Below are 22536 nucleotides of genomic sequence, written 5' to 3'. Positions count from 1 at the left end.
GATGCCATATTTCCCCATCACATGAATAAATATCTCCTTTCATGCATCACGGGGTCCCCACATGCAACGTTCCAGCTTCCATTCTACACATAAAGACATGCACCTCTTCAGTGGTAGTGCTCATTTGCACTCACCCCATTTTAACCACAAATACAAACTTCCAAACTGGACCAAGTTAAGGAGCAACTGATTCCTCCTGTTTCCAGCTCCAGCTGGCTGGGAGCTCTGAGTGACTACACTGACCCACTTTGTTCCCCATCTTTGGTGCTTCCCTGCTGCTAAGTTCTCTGCTCTCACTTTGTGATCTCAGCCAATGGAGGGCGAGCATAACGATGTCGTGATGCTATTTAGCCAATCAGATTTAGTTACCTAGTTTCATCACTGAGGGCCCTGGAAGCAGATGCCCCCAAAGGGTGGGAACATGTTCCCGCATTTCTAAAACGTTCTGCAGCTTTCCACAACATGTTGTGAGGATCAATGAAACTCCCCTTCCAGCAAAGTGTGTGAAGACAAGGAAGGCATGGGGAGGAATGGCTGTGAGGCAGTTGCACTGGGTTACATCCAGTGCCAGCCCTACTTAGGGCAGACCCACTGAAATGAATGAACATGACTAGCTTCGTATCATTAATTTCATTGGGTGCCTCTCCATTATCAGTCTCTACAGCCACAGCAGCACTGCAACCTTCCAACAATTTGACCTCACCCCCCAAAGATGCACTCCTTCATTGTCTCCTGAGGCAGACGGATGATAAAAACGACAACTCTGAGTAGGACTCAGCTAAATACAACCCATTATTCCTAAAAGCATAGTGCAACAGGACAAGAAACCTTTCCCCGAGGCAACCAGGTGATGAACTGTGACTTTTGGAGATGTGAGGAATGACGGAACGGTCCATGCAGAACAGCACTGGAAGGTAGGGATCATTTTCTAGTTGCCTCGGCAACACAGTTGTGTCTTCCTATCCTTTTGGCCCTATGTTTTCTCACCACTTTGTATGCTTTGAAAGACTGCTGAAAGGTGGCTTCTTTTTGTGCGTGTGTGTGTGTGTGGGGGGGGGAGGTTTTCTAAAAAGCCCCCTCGCCCTGTCGATTCAGCCCTAGGGCAGACCAGGGTGAAAAACCTTTATGACTGGATTCTCCTAGATATACAAAGCAGGCCTGAAGCTGGATGGATGGGGAGCAATATAGCTGGAAGGGTGAAATGACCTTGTGTTTGGGTGATTCAAGGAGATTTGAAAGCACTGTCTGCAGCGCTTGCTCTGCAATGGCCTTTTCCCAAATGCAAGACCTCTGCTGGTGCTGCAGTCATCATTTAATGAAAGCATACGTCCACATTCACTCTAAATGTCACAGGTGTTCCAAAGGAAGAGAAGAAAGGTAGCCTGAAGACTTGAGTGATGCCTTGCTTTAATTAAACACGGATCACCTCTGAAAAGAAGAGGGACCTGTTTCTCCAACTTTCATTTAAGCAGCATTAAAAGTGGGATGGCGACCTTTTCCACAGCTAACTTTTAGTGACATCCCCGCTTCAGATCAGGATCTGCAAGCTGCATTTTAACCTTCCCCAACCCGGTGCTCTCCAGATATCATTGGCCCACAACTCTGTTAATCTGTGATCGCTGCCCGTGGCTGATGGGAGTTGTAGTCCAATGACATCTGAAGGCAAGTGGGTTAGGGAAGGAGACTGCATTGGATCTCAGTGCCATTTTGCTATCTCAGCAGATGAATGTGGCTTCACTATGCCAATTCCTCATAAAGGACTGGCTTGAAAGTCAATGACAGTTAAAAGAACATTTTGAGCATTCCAGTAATGGAATAAAAATAGGCGTCAGCAACACTGTCCTCTTAGCCTCTGCCCTCTAAGCTTGCTATCACTATAATTTCTCTCAATCAGCAGTTTTCCAGGGGCAGGATACAGTCTCAGAGGACATTTAGTTATCCACCAAGTAAACTTTCTGATGCAGATAACTGTAGGGACAGATTTGAAAAGCTAGCCTGCTGCAGTGGGCAGGAACATGGAGCAAGGAATCCTTGCTTATTTGCGAAGCTCACTCCAGGATGCTGGGCCAATGATCGTATCTCAGGTTAACCTACCAAACAGTGATGCCATGAGGAGAAAGTGGAATAACCCCATGAGCACTTTAGAGTAAGGGTAGGATATAAATTGGATATAATATAATATTCGTATTTGCCATCTTTCCCCCATCCTTTTCTCCTTTCATCCACTTACTCTCGATTTTTTCAGGCTTCGAGGGGAATGATTGCATCATTCCAAATGAAGCACTGTGTTACTTCAAAGCCCATGAGAGAAAGGGTTGTGTCTGAGAGAGGCATGCGTCTAAATAAAAAAGCAATTAGCTTTTAAATAGTGGCTGCCAAAACTGTATTCACAACTAACATCTTGCAGCACCTCATCAGTCACACTGGCCAACTGTAGTACCCAAAAGCTTACCAGGAAAAGGTCAGTTTATTATTAGATTTTTCACACTTTTTGCAATATAAATGTCAAAATCTTTTTGATATCAAAGTAAGTGTCACTCAGCAGCACCCTTTGCCACTGGAGGTTTATGGACAAGATCCAAATACTCCAAGGAAGGACACCATGCGTACCCAGGGCTAATCAGACAGAAGGGGCACAGAATATTCAGAATTGTAATGAGGGACCAGAGTGGAATGATACTTCTAGATTGATGTGTCAGGAAGCCCCTAAGTAGAATTCAAGGGTGTCCAGGAAACTCTGCCTTTCACAGAAAACTACAGCTTTTGCTTGGGATCATTCATTAAATACCCATCACTCTCTCTGTGTGCATGTAGTCAACAGACAGGCCCATTGGAAACACTCAAGGGCCGGCAGTGCTTTTAAAACTTCCCATCCTACCTTCATACAGCCAGTCGCTGAGTCCATTGAAAATAACCTTGTCTTTCCCAGTGGAGACCACGCGGATGGCCTGCTTCCCCACATGGGCACAGTAGTAGATGTTGTTCTCAAAGATAAATATCTGCACAGAAACATAAGAGAGAACCAATAGGTTATTATGATCCAACAAATAAGACTCAACTGTGATCATGAGTACAGTACACTCATGGAAAAAAGGGGAGCCACTTTTTGTGTTGCTAAGAGGAGGTCTCCCCTGTCCCTGTCCGTGTTCCACAGTAGAGGAAGTTCTGCCTTGCACCATCACTGACGCCCCACTGCGATGGAGAAGGCTGCCCCTAGGGAAATCTGCTACCTGAGCAAACTCTTTGAAGCAAAGTGTTATCTACATTATAAAACACCCTTTTCTGAATCAAAGCTAGAGATGCGGTTTGAGGAAGGGGTTTTTGCTTAGTGGCAGAAAATGTACTTTGCATGCAGAAATTCGAGATTCAGTTCTGGCACCTCTGATTTAGCAGAAATGGCAATCATTTAGTAAGCAATGGGAAAGGCAAAAGCTCATATGCTTTCTTTTCATGCAGAACTTTCCAGGATAAGTCCCCAGCATCTTCAAAGAGAAAGGATCTCAGGCTGCAAAAGAACTCCATTTCACAAGCAGTGCCAGATTTACATATAAGCTAAACGAGCTATAGCTTAGGGCCCCAATCTCTTGGCCCCCCCCAAAAAAAAATCAAAGAAAAAACCCTGGATGTACATTTCCAAAATATAAGATAAAAAAAACCCTACATACAGCAACAGTGTTTTGTGTTGTGTAGGCTCCTATGATGTAAGTAATGTAGGCTCCTATGATGCTCCCTAAAATATCACTGGTTTGCTCATTTCTATATACAGTGGTACCTTGGTTCTCAAACTTAATCCGTTCCAGAAGTCTGTCCCAAAACCAAAGCGTTCCAAAACCAAGACACGCTTTCCCATTGAAAGTAATTTGTTATTGACAAAGGACAGCTGGACATATAAAAGGCCCCATTATCTTCAGTAGCTTAGGGTCTCATCAAACCTAAATCTGGCCCTGTTCACAAACATCTTGCAGGATCAGACCAAGGCCCACCATCAGAAGAATTTTTGCAGCACATTCCCAGCTGTATCAATGGGTCTTTACCACAAGCGTCCTCTTATTAGGGTTTTAGTCTTGTTTTAAATGTACCGTATTTTTCGCCCTATAGGACGCACCGTCCCATAAGGCGCACCTAGTTTTTTTGGGGGGAAATAAAGGGGGGAAATTATTTTTTTTCCCCAGGCGCGGGGCTGGGGTGGGGGAAGCCCGAGCTTCCCCCGACCCCAGAACAGGCAACTCTCCGCAAGCCGTGGGAGCCCAACGCCGGGCTCCTGCGCCTTGCGAAGTCTGGGCGCGCTGAGCTTAGTTAGCATTCACCTGTTGGCTCACTTTTCTGTCCTCCTCTTTGACTAAATGCTGTGATTCCTAATATCAACAGTATAAATCAATGCAGTTGATTCTTGTTGCAGAAAATGTACACTCATTTTATAAATGATAAATTTGCAATGTTTCTCCAATTTAAGGCTCCAGGGCTATATGCAATAAACAGGCACGTCAACATCAAAACATTTAGATTTAAGGGTGCATTATGTATGACTTTCAGTAGATGCTTAAGGTTTGGATACTGGACATCCGAAGACATAAAGTTAGGCCTCTGCCCCAATGATAAAGCTGCAGAGTTCCCCACGTCATGCTTACAAAAGAGGCAAGAGAAGGAAATTAGATTTGCTTTTCGCTCAGATTTCCTGTACAGTGTGAGTGTGCACACACATTTCAACTAGAGAAAAACTGGAATGGATCCCAAAGCGAAGAGAGATCCAAATTTAATTTCAGTAGCTGTTCCAGCAAGTTTGCCTAAGGATAAAAAAATTACAGTGAAATTTTTAACTTTGTTTTTAAGTATTTCAAATCTTTGTGGAGTTTTTTTAAAAAGGCATTAAAAAGAGCCGTGTCCAATTGATGCTTCAGGAAGCTCTGCATTCGCCCCATAGGCACACACACATTTCCCCTTCATTTTTGGAGGGGGAAAAGTGCGTCCTATAGGGCGAAAAATACGGTATGTCGTGGCTTATTTTCTCCCATCAAGCATCAATTGGACATGGCTCTGCGCAACCCACAAAGCCGTGCCGGGCTCCCAAAGGTTGCGCAGAGCTGCCTGTATTCCAAAGCCTGGGGCGCGCTGAATAGCGCGCCCGGGCTTCACGCAGCTCTCTGCAAGCCTCGGGAGACCAGCGCAGCTCCCTAGGCTTGCGGATAGCAGGCTGTTCTGGGGGCTGGGGTCGGGGGAAGCTCGGGCCTAGGGGGGGGAATAATGTTTTTTCTTTATCCCCCCCCCAAAAAAAACTAGGTGCGTCCTATGGGGCGGTGCACCCTATGGGGTGAAAAATACGGTACATTAAATAATTTCCTCTTTCCTCTCTTTCAAACCCCATCTTCTTACCTAGATATTAAAAGTATGGTGAGGCACACAGAATAAAACCAGAGAAACGGATAATGTAGTGTTTAGAGGGGCGGAACTGTAGCTCAGTAGTAGAGGACATCTTTTACCTACAGAAGATGCCACAGTTAATCCCAACTACCTCCAATTAATAATCTCAATTAGCACTTTAGGAGCCTGCTGGAAACATTCTTACTTAGACAAGTCTACCTGGATATTTATAAAGTTTTAATTTGTTTTAGTCTATTATATAACGATTTTAACCTTACGTATGTTTTTAATTACGGTTGTAATTTTGTTTAGTGATAGATTTATCTTTTTTTGCAAACTATTTTGAGTTTTTTTCTACAATCAAGTGGTATATAAATTTATTGGAATAAATAAGTTTTGTTAAAAGCACTATCTAACTGTAATGGGAATTGGGGGTTGCTCGTGCGTAAGTTGCCGCCACTCTCGGCGAGGTTGCCTGGATAAACCTTTCCCTGGCTGGACAGTCCAGATTCTGCGTCTGTCTCAGTCCCTGGCAGAATCCGTCAGTGGGCGTTTCCTGAACTTCTTCCAACATAAAAGTTCCTTGACGGATAGTCTCCGCCTAGCCTCCCTGCGCGGAAGTCTTCTGCGCAGGGTGGGCGTGGGCAGTGGAGGACCCGTACTCTCCTCGCTAGTCTCTGGTGAAGAGTCCTGGAGCCACCTCTCCGAAGCCCGCCTCTGCCCGCCTTTCTCCCTGGTGTAACGCTGATTTCCTTCCCCGGTCGCTGAGTCCCCTCCTTTCCTGCTGGGACCTTCTCCGGCATCGCTTGGGAGCCCTTCCTCCACTCCTGGCTGCGATGGCAGTTCCCTGACACTAACCTAGCGCTAATATGCCCAGGAACCTCACCAAAATGCTGGAGAGGGTGCACCTCCACAGGCACATACCTCCACATGTGGTGGGAGTGCCCCAAAATCCAACTATTCTGGACAACAGCCATATGAGAAATATGTAAAATAACTAAGCAAGTATTAGACATCACACCAGAATTGGCTCTACTAAACATCTTCCAAGAAAACAATGCCCATTTACACCACAAAACATAACCCACCTACTTTCAGCAGCCAGAAACACCATAACCAGACACTGGAGAGACCTGTCAGGAGTAAGCATGGACCAATGGTACCAAATAGTATGGGAAACAGCCCTACTAGAAAAATTAACCAATAAACTGAAACTGATACGGGGACAAACAGAAGAAGACGCCTTTACCCCGGTATGGCTCCCCTTTATCACATACACAGCTCAACAAGACAATGACAAGAATCCACCATCAGCATACAAATCAATATGGCTAACCTGATCCAAAACACCCACCCACCCCACTCACACACGAAAACAAAGATCACCACAGCCAATCACAAACAAATAACCACACCCTAGGCCAATCCCAACCTCTCTCACCACCAAAGAAACACAAATGAACAGCAGAGAACCTGCACGAGCAACGCTGACACCAAACCCTACATACATTAAGCAAAATAGAAACATCGCCACCCGACCCCCACCCGACCCCAGAGTGGGAAGACCATGCATGCTACTCTGAATTTTGATCAAGGGTAGGATTAAAATAATTGTAATTTTTTTTTTTAATAATATTTATTGAGTTTTTTTCATAATATCTCCAATCATACAATTTTAAACATCACTTATTTTAACTTATCCGACCTCCCTCAACTCCTCTGACAATCATCCATACTTAATTTCTTATCTACACATTCCTTAATTATAATATTACTATTTTGATACATTTTCCATCCTCTTTTACATTTTTGCAATATTCCTTGTTTTTTTCACAAAGCTTCTTTGAAACACACTAGCGTTATATTTTCCTCACATACAATTTTCAAATAATCTCTAAATTTCCCCCAGTCCTCTAAAAACTCATGGTCTCTCTGAAGTCTGATTTTCCCAGTTAGTTTATCAAGTTCTGCGAAATTTGTCAGTTTTTCTCTCCATTCTTCAATACTTGGAAGTTCTTTCTGCTTCCACCTTTGGGCCAGTAATGTTCTCGCAGCTGTTATTGCATATTGGAAGATTTTGCGATCCCTCCTCTTTATATCATTTCTAGTTATTCCCAACAAGAAGGTCTCTGGTTTCTTCACAAAGCTATATTTCAGCATTTTCTTTAACTCATTATAAACCAGTTCCCAGAATCCCTTCACTTTTTTGCACTCCCACCACATATGTATAAATGTACCCTCCTTCTCCCCGCATTTCCAACATTTATTACAGATTTTGTACATTTTTGCTAATTTAGCAGGGGTCATATACCATCTGTATACCATCTTCATGGTGTTTTCCTTCAATGTAGTGCATGCTGTAAACTTCAAGTTTTCATTCCATATTTTTTGCCAATCTTCCAAATCTATACTGTACCCTAAATCCCTGGCCCAATGGATCATTACTGCTTTAACTTCCTCATCCAACGTATACCATTCCAATAGAATTTTATACATTTTTGAAATTATCTTACAATCATTATTAACAATTTCTATTTGGAATTTCGAATCTTTTTCCTTATACCCTCTTTCTTTCATATCCTTTTTAAACATATTACTTATCTGATAGTAGTGCAGCCAGTCAGACACATGTTCTTTTACTTGTTCGTATGATTTTAATCTCCATTTCCCATCTTCTTTTACCACTAAATCTCCATAAGTAATCCAGTTACTTCTCATATTGATTTTCTTAACTCCCATAATCTCTAGTGGGGATAACCAGTGTGGGACTCCCATTTCCAATATGTTCTTATATCTGTCCCACACTTCCATTAATGATTTCCGGAAGATGTGGTTTTCAAACGATTTATAGCCCAATTTCTTCCCTTGCCATAGATGCGCGTGCCACCCAAATCTGGCATCAAAGCCTTCTAAATCCAATAGTTTGGTATTTTTAAGTTTTATCCATTCTTTTACCCAGCAAAGACATGACGCCTCATAATATAATTTTAGATCTGGCAGGGCAAAGCCTCCTCTTTCTTTTGCATCTGTTAACAATTTATATTTAATTCTCGGCTTTTTGCCCTGCCAGACATATCTTGAAATCATTCTTTGCCATTCCTCAAATATCTTTACTCCTTTTAATATTGGGATCATTTGAAATAAGAATAGCATCCTTGGGAGCACGTTCATCTTTACCATTGAGATTCTGCCCCAAAAAGATAATTTTAACCTCCCCCATCCCTCCAAATCTTTCTTAATTCGATTCCACACCGGAACATAATTATTTTGATACAAATCGATGTTCTTTGGTGTTATCCATATTCCCAGATATTTAACCTTTTTTACAGCTTCAATACCCACTTGTTGCTGCAGCACTTCAGTCATTGTTTGGTCCATATTTTTGATTATAATTTTAGTTTTTTTCCTATTTAACTTAAAGCCTGCCACCTCACCAAACTTTTCAATCTCCTCCAACACTTCAAGGGCACTATTCATCGGATCTTCCACCATTATTACCAAGTCGTCGGCAAAAGCCTTGACTTTATATTCATTTTGGCCTACTGCCACCCCCTTTATCCTTTCATTTTTCCTAATTGAATTCAGCAAAACCTCCAAGACCATTATGAACAGCAGGGGTGAAAGCGGACAGCCCTGTCTGGTACCTTTTGATATTTTAATTTCTTCTGTTATCACATTATTCACTATCAATTTCGCCTTTTGATCAGTATATATTGCCTTAATTCCATTCAAGAAATCATTCCCCAATTCCATATATTCCATGTTTTTCAACATAAAATCCCATGATACGTTGTCAAATGCCTTTTCGGCATCAACGAATATTAACATTGCCTGTCTTTCGTTCCTAGCTGTCAGATATTCTAAAGTATTTATTATATTCCTCACATTGTCTCTCATCTGTCTGCCAGGAAGAAAACCCGTTTGGTCCTCATGGATGATTTCTTGTAACACCTTTTTTAATCTCTTCGCCATTATTCCTGCAAAGATTTTATAATCCGTATTTAATAGGGAAATCGGTCTATAATTCTTTACTTGTGTTTGGTCCGCATCCTCTTTTGGAATAAAGGTTATAAATGCATCTTTCCAAGTCCCCGGAATCTCTCTCTCTTTTAGAATATTGTTCATTACTTCTTTTAATGGTGTTGTTAGGACTGTTCTCAACTCTTTATAGTACCTTGCTGTAAACCCATCTGGTCCTGGGGATTTCCCATTTTTCAATTCTGTTATTACCTCCTTAATTTCCTCATTATTAATCGGGGTATTCAGCCTTTCTGTTACCTCTGTTGGAATCTTTTGCACCTCTTTTCCTTTTAAATATCTTTCTATTTTCCTCATACTGTTCTTTTCTTTGTTCTTATACAACTGTCTATAAAAGTCCAAAAATCCTTTTCTAATACCCTTAGGGCTAGTTATCTCTTCTCCATCCACATTAATGTTATTTATTGTACTTTGTTCTTTCCTTTTCTTAATCTGCCAAGCAAGCCATTTTCCTGATTTATTTGCAAATTCAAAATTTTTTTGTCTAATTCTTTTGATGTTCCATTCCACTTCTTTGTTTATTATCATTGCAAACTGAGTTTGCAGAGCTTTAATGCTTTGTTTAATTCTTATATTATTTGGTTTTTTAATTAGCTTTTTCTCATTTTCCGTAATTTGTTTTAAGATCTCTGTCTTTACTTTCTCTCTGTTCTTCTTTTTGAATGAATTTTTCTGTATAAAAAAACCCCTCAACTGCCTTGCTTGCGTCCCATACTATACTCATCTTCGTTCCTTTATTACAGTTATCCACAAAGTAATCACTCACTTTCTTCTGTGCCTCTTGGATAAAATTTTGATCATCAAATAGGCCTTCATTTATTCTCCACCTAAATGATCTTTCTTCAAAGCCTTTAAGTTCTAATTTGATTGGGCTATGATCTGAGATTACTCTTGGTTCAATTTCCACTTGGGTAATTCTTGGAGTTAGTTCACTCGAAATCCAGACTTGATCAATTCTGGACATCGACTGATTTGGTTCTGAATAAAAGGTAAATTGTTTTTCCAGCGGGTGTTTCAGTCTCCAAATATCAATTAGGTTACAATCTTTAACCATTTCGAAAAATGTTTTAGGTAATTTACCTTCTTTTGTCCCACTGTCTCTCAGTCTGTCCATTTCTATTGACACTACCCCGTTCATATCACCCATCAAAATTATCTTTTGGTCTACATATTCCAACAGTTTTTCTTCCAAATTTTTATAAAAATCCGTTTTGTTTCCATTAGGTGCATAGATCCCAACAATTATTAGTTTTTCACCTTGCCAGTTGATTTAGACAGCTATAATTCTTCCCTCCTCATCCTTAAATACTTGCTGAGCCTCAATTTTACTTTTTATATACAATATCACTCCTCTTTTCTTTTTTTTATCTGATGATATAAATTCATTTCCAAGTCTTTTATTAACCAAAATTCTCCTATGCCTTTTCGCCACGTGTGTCTCCTGCAAACAGATTATATCTAAATTTTTTTTCTTTAGAAATTGTTCCACCTTATTCCGTTTTTTTTTATCATTCAGTCCATTAATATTCCAGTTCCACAATTTTAACGCCATTTTATTTCCGAATAATAAAAAAAAAAAAAATTTTTTTTCCTATAAAGTAGTTCTTTATAATCTTTCTTCTTCTTCCTCCTCTTCCTCTTCCTCTCCCTCCTCTTCCTCTTCTCCCTCTAGCCTTTCTCCCAATTTCTTCCTCTCCCCCAAATCCTTCACACCTTTAACCTCCACTCCTCCTACTGCTCCTTTAAGTTCTTCTTCTTCCTCTATTAACAATTCCTTATATTTCCTCTGAAATTTACCTATCTCTTCCGGGCTGGTCAATCTGTGTCTCTTGTTTTTGTAAGTGAAGGAGATCCCCTCCGGGAACTCCCATGTGAATTCTATATTATTCTTTTTAAGAATTTGCACCTGTGGCTTATAAGGGTCTCTTCGTTTTAGCAGTCTAATTGGAATGTCTTTAAAAATAATTATATAACTCCCATCTATCATTAGTCTTTTTTCTCTATTTTTTTGGAGTACCAAATTCCTCATATCTCTATCCTTAAAGGTTATCAGACAATCCCCAGGCAGTCTTCTTGCCTTAGTCGTTCTCACTTTCATTCTAAAAGCATTCTGTACCATGCCTGCTATCTCTTCTATTTGGTACTCCAACCATTGTGCCAATTCTGTTACTAATTTTTGTCTAATATTTTCACCTTGATTTTCTGGGACCCCTCTCATCCTTAAATTAATTTCCCGTTGTCTAAGTTCGTTCATAGAGATCGCATCCCACATTTCTTCTTGTGATTTATTAGTTTCTAAGAGGCCTACTCTAATTTTATCATCTTCACGTTTTAGTTCTTTCATTTCCAATTTTGTCTTTTTCATTCCCTCCTCTAATACATGAGTTCTTTTGGATACCTCTTTAATTTGGCCTTTCAATTCATTTACAGTTTCATCTATTTTCTTATCCATTTTCCCTATCTTTAAGTCTACTTGTTCTATTTTTGTTTCTAAATTCTTCTCACTTTGTCTAATTTCTGCAAACATTTTTAAGATTTCCGATCTGAAATCTGATTCTTGCTTGGACCCCTTTCTTTCTACTGGAGTCCCCCCATTCCCACCTTTCTTTGGTGGGTAGGACATTTTCAATTAAATGTAAAAAGGTAATGATAATTATGATAATTCAATTCTATAAATCTTTACAAAACTCACAACCAATTCCACTAAATGATTTAAGGTAATACTCCAATAATTCCCTCTTGGTGTCACCAATTAGGTTAACCCACTATAAAGTAGTCCAACGTCCCACCAAGAAAAAAAAAGAAGAAAAAAAAAATAAAAATCCCAAAATCAAAGTTCAGGACTTAGATCAGAGTTCAAATTATATTCCAGTCATAATATCCGAGGTTTGAAGCTGGGCCAGATCCGTCGGTAGTTAAGTCAATTCTTCCTACCTCAAAATAGTCTATTCCTTATGATATCTTTTGCAAAGAAGAAAAAAGATAAGAAAAGAGAGAAATATCTTTTTAATAGAACCACTCTTTTTCTTCTTTATCTTCTTGCCCTCAATTGGGCTAAATTCCACTGCGAATGAGATCAACAAGAGGGTCCCGAAGAAGTTCAAACATACCAACTTTCTTCCCTCATGTATTTAAGTCCAACTTTCAGAGACGTTAAGCCAGCCCAGAGAGATTAGCAAGTACTATCAAAATGAGTTGTAGTTTCTCTCCCGTCCACCAGGGGTCTACCAACCACAGAGTAATAAAGGACAGCACACAGAAAAGAGAAAAAAAAAGAGGGGGAGAGGAGGGGATTTTCCAATTCCTTTCCTCAAAGAGGGAAATGCAGTATCCACTGCAGTCCGTCTATTTAAATTGCTTAGTTCCACCTATTAATATTTCGGAGTTTCAAAGCTTCAGGGGGAGGGGGAGAGAGCACCGACGCCGTACCCTCCCTTCCCTCCCTCCTCTGAGGCATGCAAAAACAGTAAGTAATGGCGTCCACGCCGTAACACAATGGAGTCTTCCGTTCCTCAGAGCTTTCAGGAGAGAGGCTGAATTCCTCCTCTTTTCCACTATCTCAATAGAGGGCTGGGTCGTATCAAATAGTATCCAAATGTTGCCTCTTTGCTCCCCCTCTACTTTCCTCTCTTGCCAGTTATTTTGTATCCTCTAAAGTAGTCTTAAAGAATGTAGAGCGGGGAGAAGAACTTTGACCGCTAGCGTCACTTACACTTTCCTCCGCTTTGTTTAGGTCTCTGCGTCCACGCTGATTTCAGATAAAAGTCGAGCTCTTTTTGACTTCCTCTTCTTCGAGTCTTTCCTTAAATGACATCCACTTTAATTTTATCCTTTTTAAGCTCGAATTTCTTTCTTTTGAGAATCCAGCGCTTCTCCTGCAGGCTCGGGGCTTCGCTTTTTCGGAGACAGCTATGGCTTCCCTCAGCCCGCTTCTCCCCCCGCTGTACTCTTCGCTCCGAAACGGAGTTACCTGACGGCCGGGAGGTCCGCTTTTTAGCTCCGCGGGAACCAGTGTATCTGAACGCCCACCAGATACTTTTCAGGGGACCACGGCGCCCTGTGGAACCCCTATTTTCTCCGAAAAGCTCGGGATTCTTCCCTAAGGAAAAAACCCCCGCCTAGCTCAGAGTCACGCTGAACCGGAAGCCTCCACCCAGCACCCTTTCCAATTGCGTCCCTAAAAAATAATTGTAATTATTACAATTTTTACGGCCCTGTATATCTGAAGCAGTGCCTCCACCCCATCGCTCAGCCCGGACACTGAGGTCCAGCGCCGAGGGCCTTCTGGCGGTTCCCTCCCTGCGAGAAGTGAGGTTACAGGGAACCAGGCAGAGGGCCTTTTCGGTAGTGGTGCCCGCCCTGTGGAACACCCTCCCATCAGATGTCAAAGGAATAAACAACTATCTGATGTTTAGAAGACATCTGAAGGCAGCCCTGTTTAGGGAAGTTTTAATCTTTTGTTGGAAGCCGCCCAGAGTGCCTGGGGAAACCGAGCCAGATGGGCAGGGTAAAATAAGTAAGTAAGTAAATAAATAAAATTATATTTTAAAATGGAAGTGATAATATGGCTTAGCATAACATCTGAACAAGTCCAGCATCTTGTAGGCAACCCATAAGGTAAATAAAGCAGCAATCAAGATGTCATGGGAAGCCATAGCTGGAACACATAGAATCATAGAGTTGGAAGAGACCACAAGGGCCATCGGGTCCAACCCCCTGCCAAGCAGGAAACACCATCAGAGCACTCCTGACATATGGTTGTCAAGCCTCTGCTTAAAGACCTCCAAAGAAGGAGACTCCACCACACTCCTTGGCAGCAAATTCCACTGTCGAACAGCTCTTACTGTCAGGAAGTTCTTCCTAATGTTTAGGTGGAATCTTCTTTCCTGCAGTTTGGATCCATTGCTCTGTGTCCGCTTCTCTGGAGCAGCAGAAAACAACCTTTCTCCCTCCTCTACGTGACATCCTTTTATATATTTGAACATGGCTATCATATCACCCCTTAACCTCCTCTTCTCCAGGCTAAACATGCCCAGCTCCCTTAGCCGTTCCTCATAAGGCATCGTTTCCAGGCCTTTGACCATTTTGGTTGCCCTCCTCTGGACACGTTCCAGTTTGTCAGTGTCCTTCTTGAACTGTGGCACCCAGAACTGGACACACGTTTAAAAGCATTTAAACTTTTGATGTCTATCAACATAAATGGGTTTATATTCTTCAGGGTACCCATGACAAATACATTTTGAGATGTTTCATGAAATATGCTCCTAACATTTTAACTGCTTTGATCATTTTGACATCAAAAAGGGTACAGACATATCCCAAAATAGCTTTAATTCTTGGAACTGGCCAATATATTATATGAATTACAGGCAATATAACTTTTAAGAGGCATTTGGTTCTCATTATGTTATGCATGCTGAATAATAGTCCATTACTTCCTCTATTCCCCTCTAAAGAAAGATACGTTTTGCGTGGACAGGCGGAGTCCCCAGATCCCCCGCGGTCCCCCCGTCATGCGGAATAACGACTCGAGACAACGTGCTATGGGATTAAATTGGCCACAACTTTATTGAATTTCAAATGTGGGTAGACCTTGGCTCAGGCATTGGGCGTTCTCCCTCCCCAGTCCCCAGCCGGGGACCTAGGGAGCATCAGGGTTATCCAGTGTGTGTGGGGGGGATGGGCCGGCTCTGGAGAACATATGTTCAAGCAGAGACAGCCGCCCCCGTTACGCCGCCGCCGCAGGGGAGAGCAATGACAACCTTTCGGCGTACGGTCAAAGCCTCCCTTCAGAAACCCCTTTAACGGGGAACCCTGGTATCGCCGCCACAAAGAGGAAGATGGACTAAAGGATTCCGCCCAAGGCCTGATACCGCCAAAGTTGTGACGTTTTGCTACGGGAAAGGCGAAACCTGCCAATGCAGGGAAATTCCTTTCCGGCCCTTTAACAGCGACCTTACGTAGCAGCGCCCGCATACCTGTGAAGAAAAGTTAACCTGCGAAACCTGTGAAGAAAAGTTAACCTTCAAAATAAGACATTAACTGAGGGTGGGTAGGGTGGGAGAAGCTCTGGAGCCAAGTGAGGATTCCCAGGTAAGATCCTCCCTCTATTGTGTGGGCAGGTAATCCCTCCCCTACCTGGACTGGTCTCCTTGGCAACGCTTCCCCCAGGTGGGATTGGGCAAATGACTGAGGTAGGCGGAGACCCCACGTATCCCACCTGAGGGAAGGCAAGGCCAAGCCTAAGTTATTGGAGCCGCTCCAGATCCAGGGGCTGCACGCGTCCACGCAAAGGGCGCCCCCCGTTTTTAAGCGGGGAGCGGTCATTATGTAAAAACCCATGTCATCACCCAATACAGATGAGTCATTCAGATGCAGGCCTTGGCTGAATGAGGTCCAATCACAGATAGGAGGATCTCGCATGGCTAGGATAAAGTTTAAAGGGCAGCACTGCTCTCTCCATCAAATCCTTGGGAGTATGGAATATGGAGCAACCCAATGCAAGGAAAAATAGGACAGCTAATGAAAAACAGATGTGGTCCATGAAACCAGTGGTTAACATTGTCAGGGGAACATCTTAAAACATGCGTTAGAGCAGGGATTGTCCAACCACCACCAGTGCCAACCAGCATGGCCAATGTTCAGGGCTGATGGGAGTTGTAGACCAGCATGTTGCCAGCCCCCCTGTGAGGGGGAGGTAGAAAAAAAACCCTCCGGGCTGCAGCAGAGTTTCAGCAGGAAGCAGACTGTTCAGATATGTAGCATTCCGAATTTCTTTATTTCTTTGCAGTAAATTAAAACAACAAAGCATAGCAAGTGTGAGCTGAGTGCTTCACAAACACGTCTCCTCTGTGTGAGAGCAGAGAGAACAAAGAGCGGAAGTTATAGAAGTTTACTTGCGTTCTCGTACAGGAATGTAAACATGGATATCATGTTACATCAGCTATGGGGAATGAAATTACTGACACAGCATCACCTGGATGGACCAAGGTTAGCCATCCCCAACTATTGTGGTGGTCTTCAGTAGGCGCTAATAGACCGGGAAAATAGCAGGAGAGGAAAGGGTTACTGCCCCTTCCCCAGAGCTGTGATCCCAGTCACTTTATCAGCTCCCATCATCACTAGGGCTCCACCCGAAATACAGTGGTACCTCAGGTTACAAACACTTTGGGTTACAGACTCTGCTAACTGGGAAGTACAGTGGTACCTCGGGTTACAGACGCTTCAGGTTACAGACACTTCAGGTTACAGACTCCGCTAACCCAGAAATAGTACCTTGGGTTAAGAACTTTGCTTCAGGATGAGAACCGAAATCATGCGGCGGCAGCAGAAGGCCCCATTAGCTAAAGTGGTACCTCAGGTTAAGAACAGTTTCAAGTTAAGAACGGACCTCCAGAACGAATTAAGTTCTTAACCCGAGGTACCACTGTAAAAGCAAGCTAAAGGAGAGACTGCAGAAGAGGTAGTTGGAACTTATTTGCAATTCCTGAATCTTCAAGACAGACATAAATAAAGCCATACCTTTATGACAGAAATTATAGCCCTTGCCGTGACAAACAGCTCCAGGGAGTTACCGGATCCCTGTTGCCATGTGAGGAATTCAGTGTTAAGTCCCATTGAAATTAATGGACGTGACTAGCTCAAGGGTATTAATTTAAACGAGTCTACTCTGAGTAAAAATTAGTTGACCAGAACCCAAAGTGTTGGGAGTGTGTATCCATACACACATATCAGCAAAGAGATGTGTACCACTGTATCAAGAAATTTTTAATCTAATACAGCAACCTGATATAGCACAATATAATCGTTGGAAGATTTGGAGGGCTGATGGCATATTCACAGAGACACATTCAGTGATGATGCCAAAGAATGGGCATGTGCATAAGCTCTAAATGGGCTCATGCCATGAAAGGACAAAGCCTGGCAGAAGGATTTCCAGTTGGAGGAAATCAGTTTTAATACACAGCAACAGAAAGGAGATTCACGTATGTGGGTATCTGCCCTAGATGAAAGGGAGTCATCAAAGTTTGCCATTCTAATAACACTTACATAGGAGTAAAAGCCATTCAGGGACTAGCAAGAAAACATGCTGAGGACCGCAGTGCAAGATACTCTATATATGTACTACACACATATGAGAACATTTAAAATTAGATTATATCTGGAAAAGGAAAACAGAAGTCCAATTTCCCTATTATGGTAGCCATGTGCTGTTCTTAAAAAAGAGATCTTCATGTCTGACTCTGCTTCTGGAAACTAGCAAATCAAGTTAGTGGAATTATTAGTTTCAAGTATTTCAAAATAGGCTCTGCAAGGTCACCATAATTGTGAAATGCTCCATAATTTGTATCAGGCAAAGCTGGTGCAGCCTGTGTCTTGTTCTTCACAATGTTTAGACAATCTTCCTTTTCAGGGTTTCCCCTATAGATTTCACATATGAAAACCAACGACATATTTGAAAGCACTAATGGCACATTTGCAGGCTTCCCATCACCAGAAACTCTCAAAGCATATATGAGTGGCAAAGCAGGAAGAATACTAAATGAGAAACCTCCAGTTGCAGATGGTCACTCAGATATGCAACCCCTTTCTCACATTCCTTAAGTGGTACAGTCCCATCAGAGCTACTCCACAGACTTTTCTGAAGGTGTAACTTACACAGAATCTTGCCACTGGAGCCATCTAGGCCTGGACTGGAATAAAGCAAGAAATATTTCTCAGCAACACAACCTGAGGCTGAAGACCCCCTCTGCACTCCAAAAACTGAAGGCAAACAGAAGGAGATGTTGTATAGTCATCCCATTTTTGCATCCGGTAAACAGGTAAACCTCTCCATTCTTAAGGAAATGAGCCCTGAGTGCTCACTGGAAGGACAGATCCTGAAGCTAAGACTCCAATACTTTGGCCACCTCATGAGAAGAGAAGACTCCCTGGAAAAGACCCTGGTGTTGGGAAAGATGGAGGGCACAAGGAGAAGGGGACGACAGAGGACGAGATGGTTGGATAGTGTTCTCGAAGCTACCAGCATGAGTTTGACCAAACTGCAGGAGGCAGTGGAATACAGGAGTGCCTGGTGTGCTCTCGTCCATGGGGTCACGAAGAGTCGGACACGACTAAACGACTAAACAACAACAAAACAGGTGCTGCTTTGTATATTATTTCAGATACCTGTTTGACTGGAAGCATCAGGGAGATATGTCCACGTCCATGCCATGGAAAGGGTAATCTTACTGAAACCACTTTGAATTATTTAAAGAATTATTGTCTGTTCTCAACTTCTTAACTGGAGATTGAAGGGTCTGAGACTGAAATCTTAATATCTGCAGAAGAAATGCTTTGGCCCAGTGGTTTTCAACCACTGTGTCGTGGCACCCTGGGGTGCCTTGAATGATGGTGGGCAACACTGGCCTCTGTCCCTCTTTCCTTCCCTCCCTCCTCTGATGCCCTCTTGTGTCTTGACCTCCCAAAGGCTTACATAGATGTTTGTTGCAGCAGCCCTGGCTACAAACTCTCCAGGTGAATGGTGCCTCTGGGGCTGGCCAGGGGGTGCTTCTCAGGCCCTTGTAGGGCAGTGTGAGGAGGTACCTCTCTTTGGGGCAGGGGGGCAGCTCAGAGGCCAGGCGCGGCAGTAGTGGCTGCCCAAAGGACTCCCAAGGAGAGGGGAGTGGAAAGGAGGCTGAGGGAACACTCCCCAAGGGAGGGTGTTAAAAAAAGGGTGAGAGGCTGCCAGCTCTGCAGGCAAGGGGTGACATAACTGAGTTCCTGAGCCCCACAGGGATGCTGCAGAAAGAATGTATTTGGTCAAGGGAGCCGTGGACTCAAAAGGACTGAAAACCTCTGCTTTAGCCACTAAGCTATGGCTTCTTCCTATATGTATTAAGGCTGACATTACTTGCTGATGATGTGTCTGCTACAGTATTCCAACCAGTTCTAACAGCTTGCCTTAATTGTGCTTACACTGTAATGTTGGTGAGTTGTGGAAAAGGTGTTTGTTTGCGAGAGTAACTCATATCCTCTTTAAAACTAGAACGCTCTCTTGTATATGATTTCAAGCTTATTCTGTGAAAATTGTAAGCCGCCAAACTCAATATATATGAAGGAGATGTGGCAAGAATAATTTTATGGTACTCTAATTCAAAAATTCCTCCTTTCGGAGCAGACACTGAAGAAAAGATGTTTCATTCTTGTATTCTCCATCTACTTTTCAGATGTCATTGTAACACTGATTGTGAGGCCTCCTTTGCATGGCTCAGTCATTCGAGCATTATAAATACATCCTAGAGCACATTTATATTTTGAAAGCGGCCCCCTGCTCCTCTCCCCAGCAAATGTACACACTCTCTCTCTTCAGAACTATAACTTGGGCTTTGCAACCAAGCAGCTGCAATAATTTAGACACTTTTAAAGAATTCTCTGCAGCTCATTTCAGCTGCCTTGCAGAACTAAAAAGAGCCTTTCAATGCGTCCGAATAGAATATTGGCTGGATACAATTTTGCATCCCAGGCTTCTAAAGTAGTCATTTTAAATGATAACTGCCTTGTTATATTACTTAAAGTATGTATCAGCAAATGTGTCCTTTATTATGAACCCTGAATTGTGCTTTTAAATTCTGCATGATGGATTATCTTGTATTCTGTAACCTAATATCACTGATGCTTATGTAGGGCACCACTGTAAATTAGATCTCTTCATGTGAAATGAAACATGCTGCTTCATTGATAATATTTTATTATATTAACGGGACATTAGAATAAGGAGAGAAGATGGCTTCGTGGTTAGCATAAATAATGAAGCCCTGGGAGTCCTGCTAGGCAACCTCAGCTGGGATGACTCAACAAGTTCAAGCCAAGGGAGAGATGGAGAACCCATAACAGCATTGCTATGAAGCCTGGGTTCAGATAATGGCTCGCTATCAAAGTCTCACCCTTTTGTTAAGCAAAACACGATGGCCCATTTTCTGTCCTTTTCTCACCAGGATGAGCAAGGTCAGAAATGGGCAGGAACTCTGAGGGAAAGACAGAAAATTGCTCATCTCAAATCCCCTCCTACTAAGGAGGCATTAGCCAAGAACATTATTAAAACTCCAGATTTTCCAGTAGTTGGCTACCTCTTCTAGTTCCAACAGGACAGCACTTAGCCCCGAAGCTTCACTATAAGGGCAGGTATACTTTCCTCTTTGCCCCTCTTTCCACTCCTAGTGTGGGTTTATGGCAAAATTGCCACACTCACATTTCTGTAGGCCTTTTAGAATACGTTAGGGGATCTTTTACTCTTTAATGAGGGTGTGAATGTAGTGAAGGGTTTGCTACCTGCTTAGACTGTAACTTTGTGGTCTGAAGCAGCATTTATATATCGTCAGTCTTATTTCATATAATAAACCAAGCTTTCTTTACTCCTTTGTGTGAGGGCTTCTTGTGGGCATAAGGTTAACACACATCCATGGCAAGAACACGTCAAAAATATCCTAAAGCTCTCAGCAGTGTATATATGGACATACACAAGTGCTGGCGAATCCAGGTACACACTTGCAATGTTTTCTCCACTGCTCAGTAATGCATTAGTGGCTGCTAGGGAGCGGAATATGAGGGTCGACACCACGGTGTCTGGGTGAGAGGCTGACAAAAGCTTCTCTTGGGGGAGAATAGCATGGGCATTTTCATTAGACTAGAGTGTGGAGGAAGGAAGGTTTATGTGCCCTGATTTCCCCCTCCCCCTCCATCCCAATGCTGCTATTTAAAAGTGGGCAATTTAATTATATTCATCAAACTAACACTGTGTCTAGCTTGGCACTCAATCCATGCCGACTGACAGCCAAGTTTCCTTAGCCTTGCCTTAGGACTCGCATGAATTCAGAGTGCACCCTGGAGTGCAAACAACACTCCTGTGTAGCTGTACATTGTATGGGAAAGTTGGCGGAGCCTCAATATCCCTGATTCCTAGAGGTTTAAAAACAATCCTTTTGGGCGCACTTGCTTTGAGCTCAGGTTAGTGAGGTGGGGTGGGGTGGGAGGAAAAAGAGACTTAAAACAACATCTGTTCTCCATTTGTAATTGCAGACAAACTTGTCGAGTAAATGATTCTATATTATTAACACATGTGAGCACCACGGCATAGTAAATTCATAATCTGAAATGAGAACTTTTGTAAGAACTCAGTTGTTTAGTGTGGCAGGGTGTGAACTTTGGAACTCCCTGCCTATTGAGCTCAAGCAGGCGGCTTCACTTTACACTTTTTGGTGCCTGCTAAGAACGTTCTTGTTTAGACAATCCTACCTTAGGTTTTTAGAAAGCTGAGGCAATTTTATTCTTTTTTAGTATATTAACTTTTGTATGTTTTAAAGTAATGTTTTGTTTTTTCTTGATTTTACTGTTTTATCTTTTTGTAACCTGCTTTGAAGTGGGGGTTTTTTTTACAATAAAGTGGTGCATAAATTTTATGAAACAAATAAATAAAAATAAATGAACTTTGGCAGTTAACAGTACAGTGGTACCTCGGGTTACATACGCTTCAGGTTACATATGCTTCAGGTTACACACTCCGCTAACCCAGAAATAGTGTTTCAGGTTAAGAACTTTGCTTCAGGATAAGAACAGAAATTGTGCTCCGGTGGCGCAGCGGCAGTAGGAATCCCCATTAGCTAAAGTGGTGCTTCAGGTTAAGAACAGTTTCAGATTAAGTACAGACCTCCAGAATGATTTAAGTACTTAACCCGAGGTACCACTGTATAGCTGTCAGGAGCTTGTCTGCCATTTCTTATCTTTTCACCAAAGATAAGCTTCTGAGGAACCACAGCATTCCTTAGAACAGGTTGGGGAGACAGTGGCCTCCAGGTGACGCTAGACCTCAAGTTTCAGCCCCAGTCAGAATGGCCAATAGTCAAGGATGATGGGAGTTGTAGTTCAGCATCTTCTGGACAGCCATAGGCTAAAGTTACCAGATTTTTTTCAATGAATCCAGGGACACTTTTCAACTCCCTACTAAATAGATGGATTTTGTCAGGGGACTGATTTGTAAATCAGTCCCCAGGAAATGGGGATGTCTGGTAACCTTATCATAGGCTGCCTGCCCTAGCACAGAGTCTGAAAACTACCATTTTAGGTGTTATGCAAAATTCCAGGCTCTTCACATCTTCCTCAAGC

At 42.5% G+C, this 22536-nt stretch overlaps 1 protein-coding gene across 6 annotated transcripts in view; it reads right to left on the bottom strand.

Moving 5' to 3' along the window:
- The window catches only part of DPP6 (dipeptidyl peptidase like 6), a 519694-nt gene that overhangs the window by 67672 nt on the left and 429486 nt on the right, over window positions 1-22536 (bottom strand). For all 6 annotated transcript variants that reach the window (XM_053359654.1, XM_053359656.1, XM_053359653.1 and 3 more), the window contains exon 8: window positions 2879-2999. In XM_053359654.1, coding sequence (XP_053215629.1) covers window positions 2879-2999 — 121 coding nt within the window. The remainder of the gene's footprint in view (window positions 1-2878; window positions 3000-22536) is intronic.

Source organism: Podarcis raffonei, chromosome 12 (assembly GCF_027172205.1).
Source record: "Podarcis raffonei isolate rPodRaf1 chromosome 12, rPodRaf1.pri, whole genome shotgun sequence".
Taxonomy (NCBI): Eukaryota; Metazoa; Chordata; class Lepidosauria; order Squamata; family Lacertidae; genus Podarcis; species Podarcis raffonei.
Note: the sequence above shows the minus strand (reverse complement) of the source record. Positions and strands in the feature narration are given on the sequence as shown.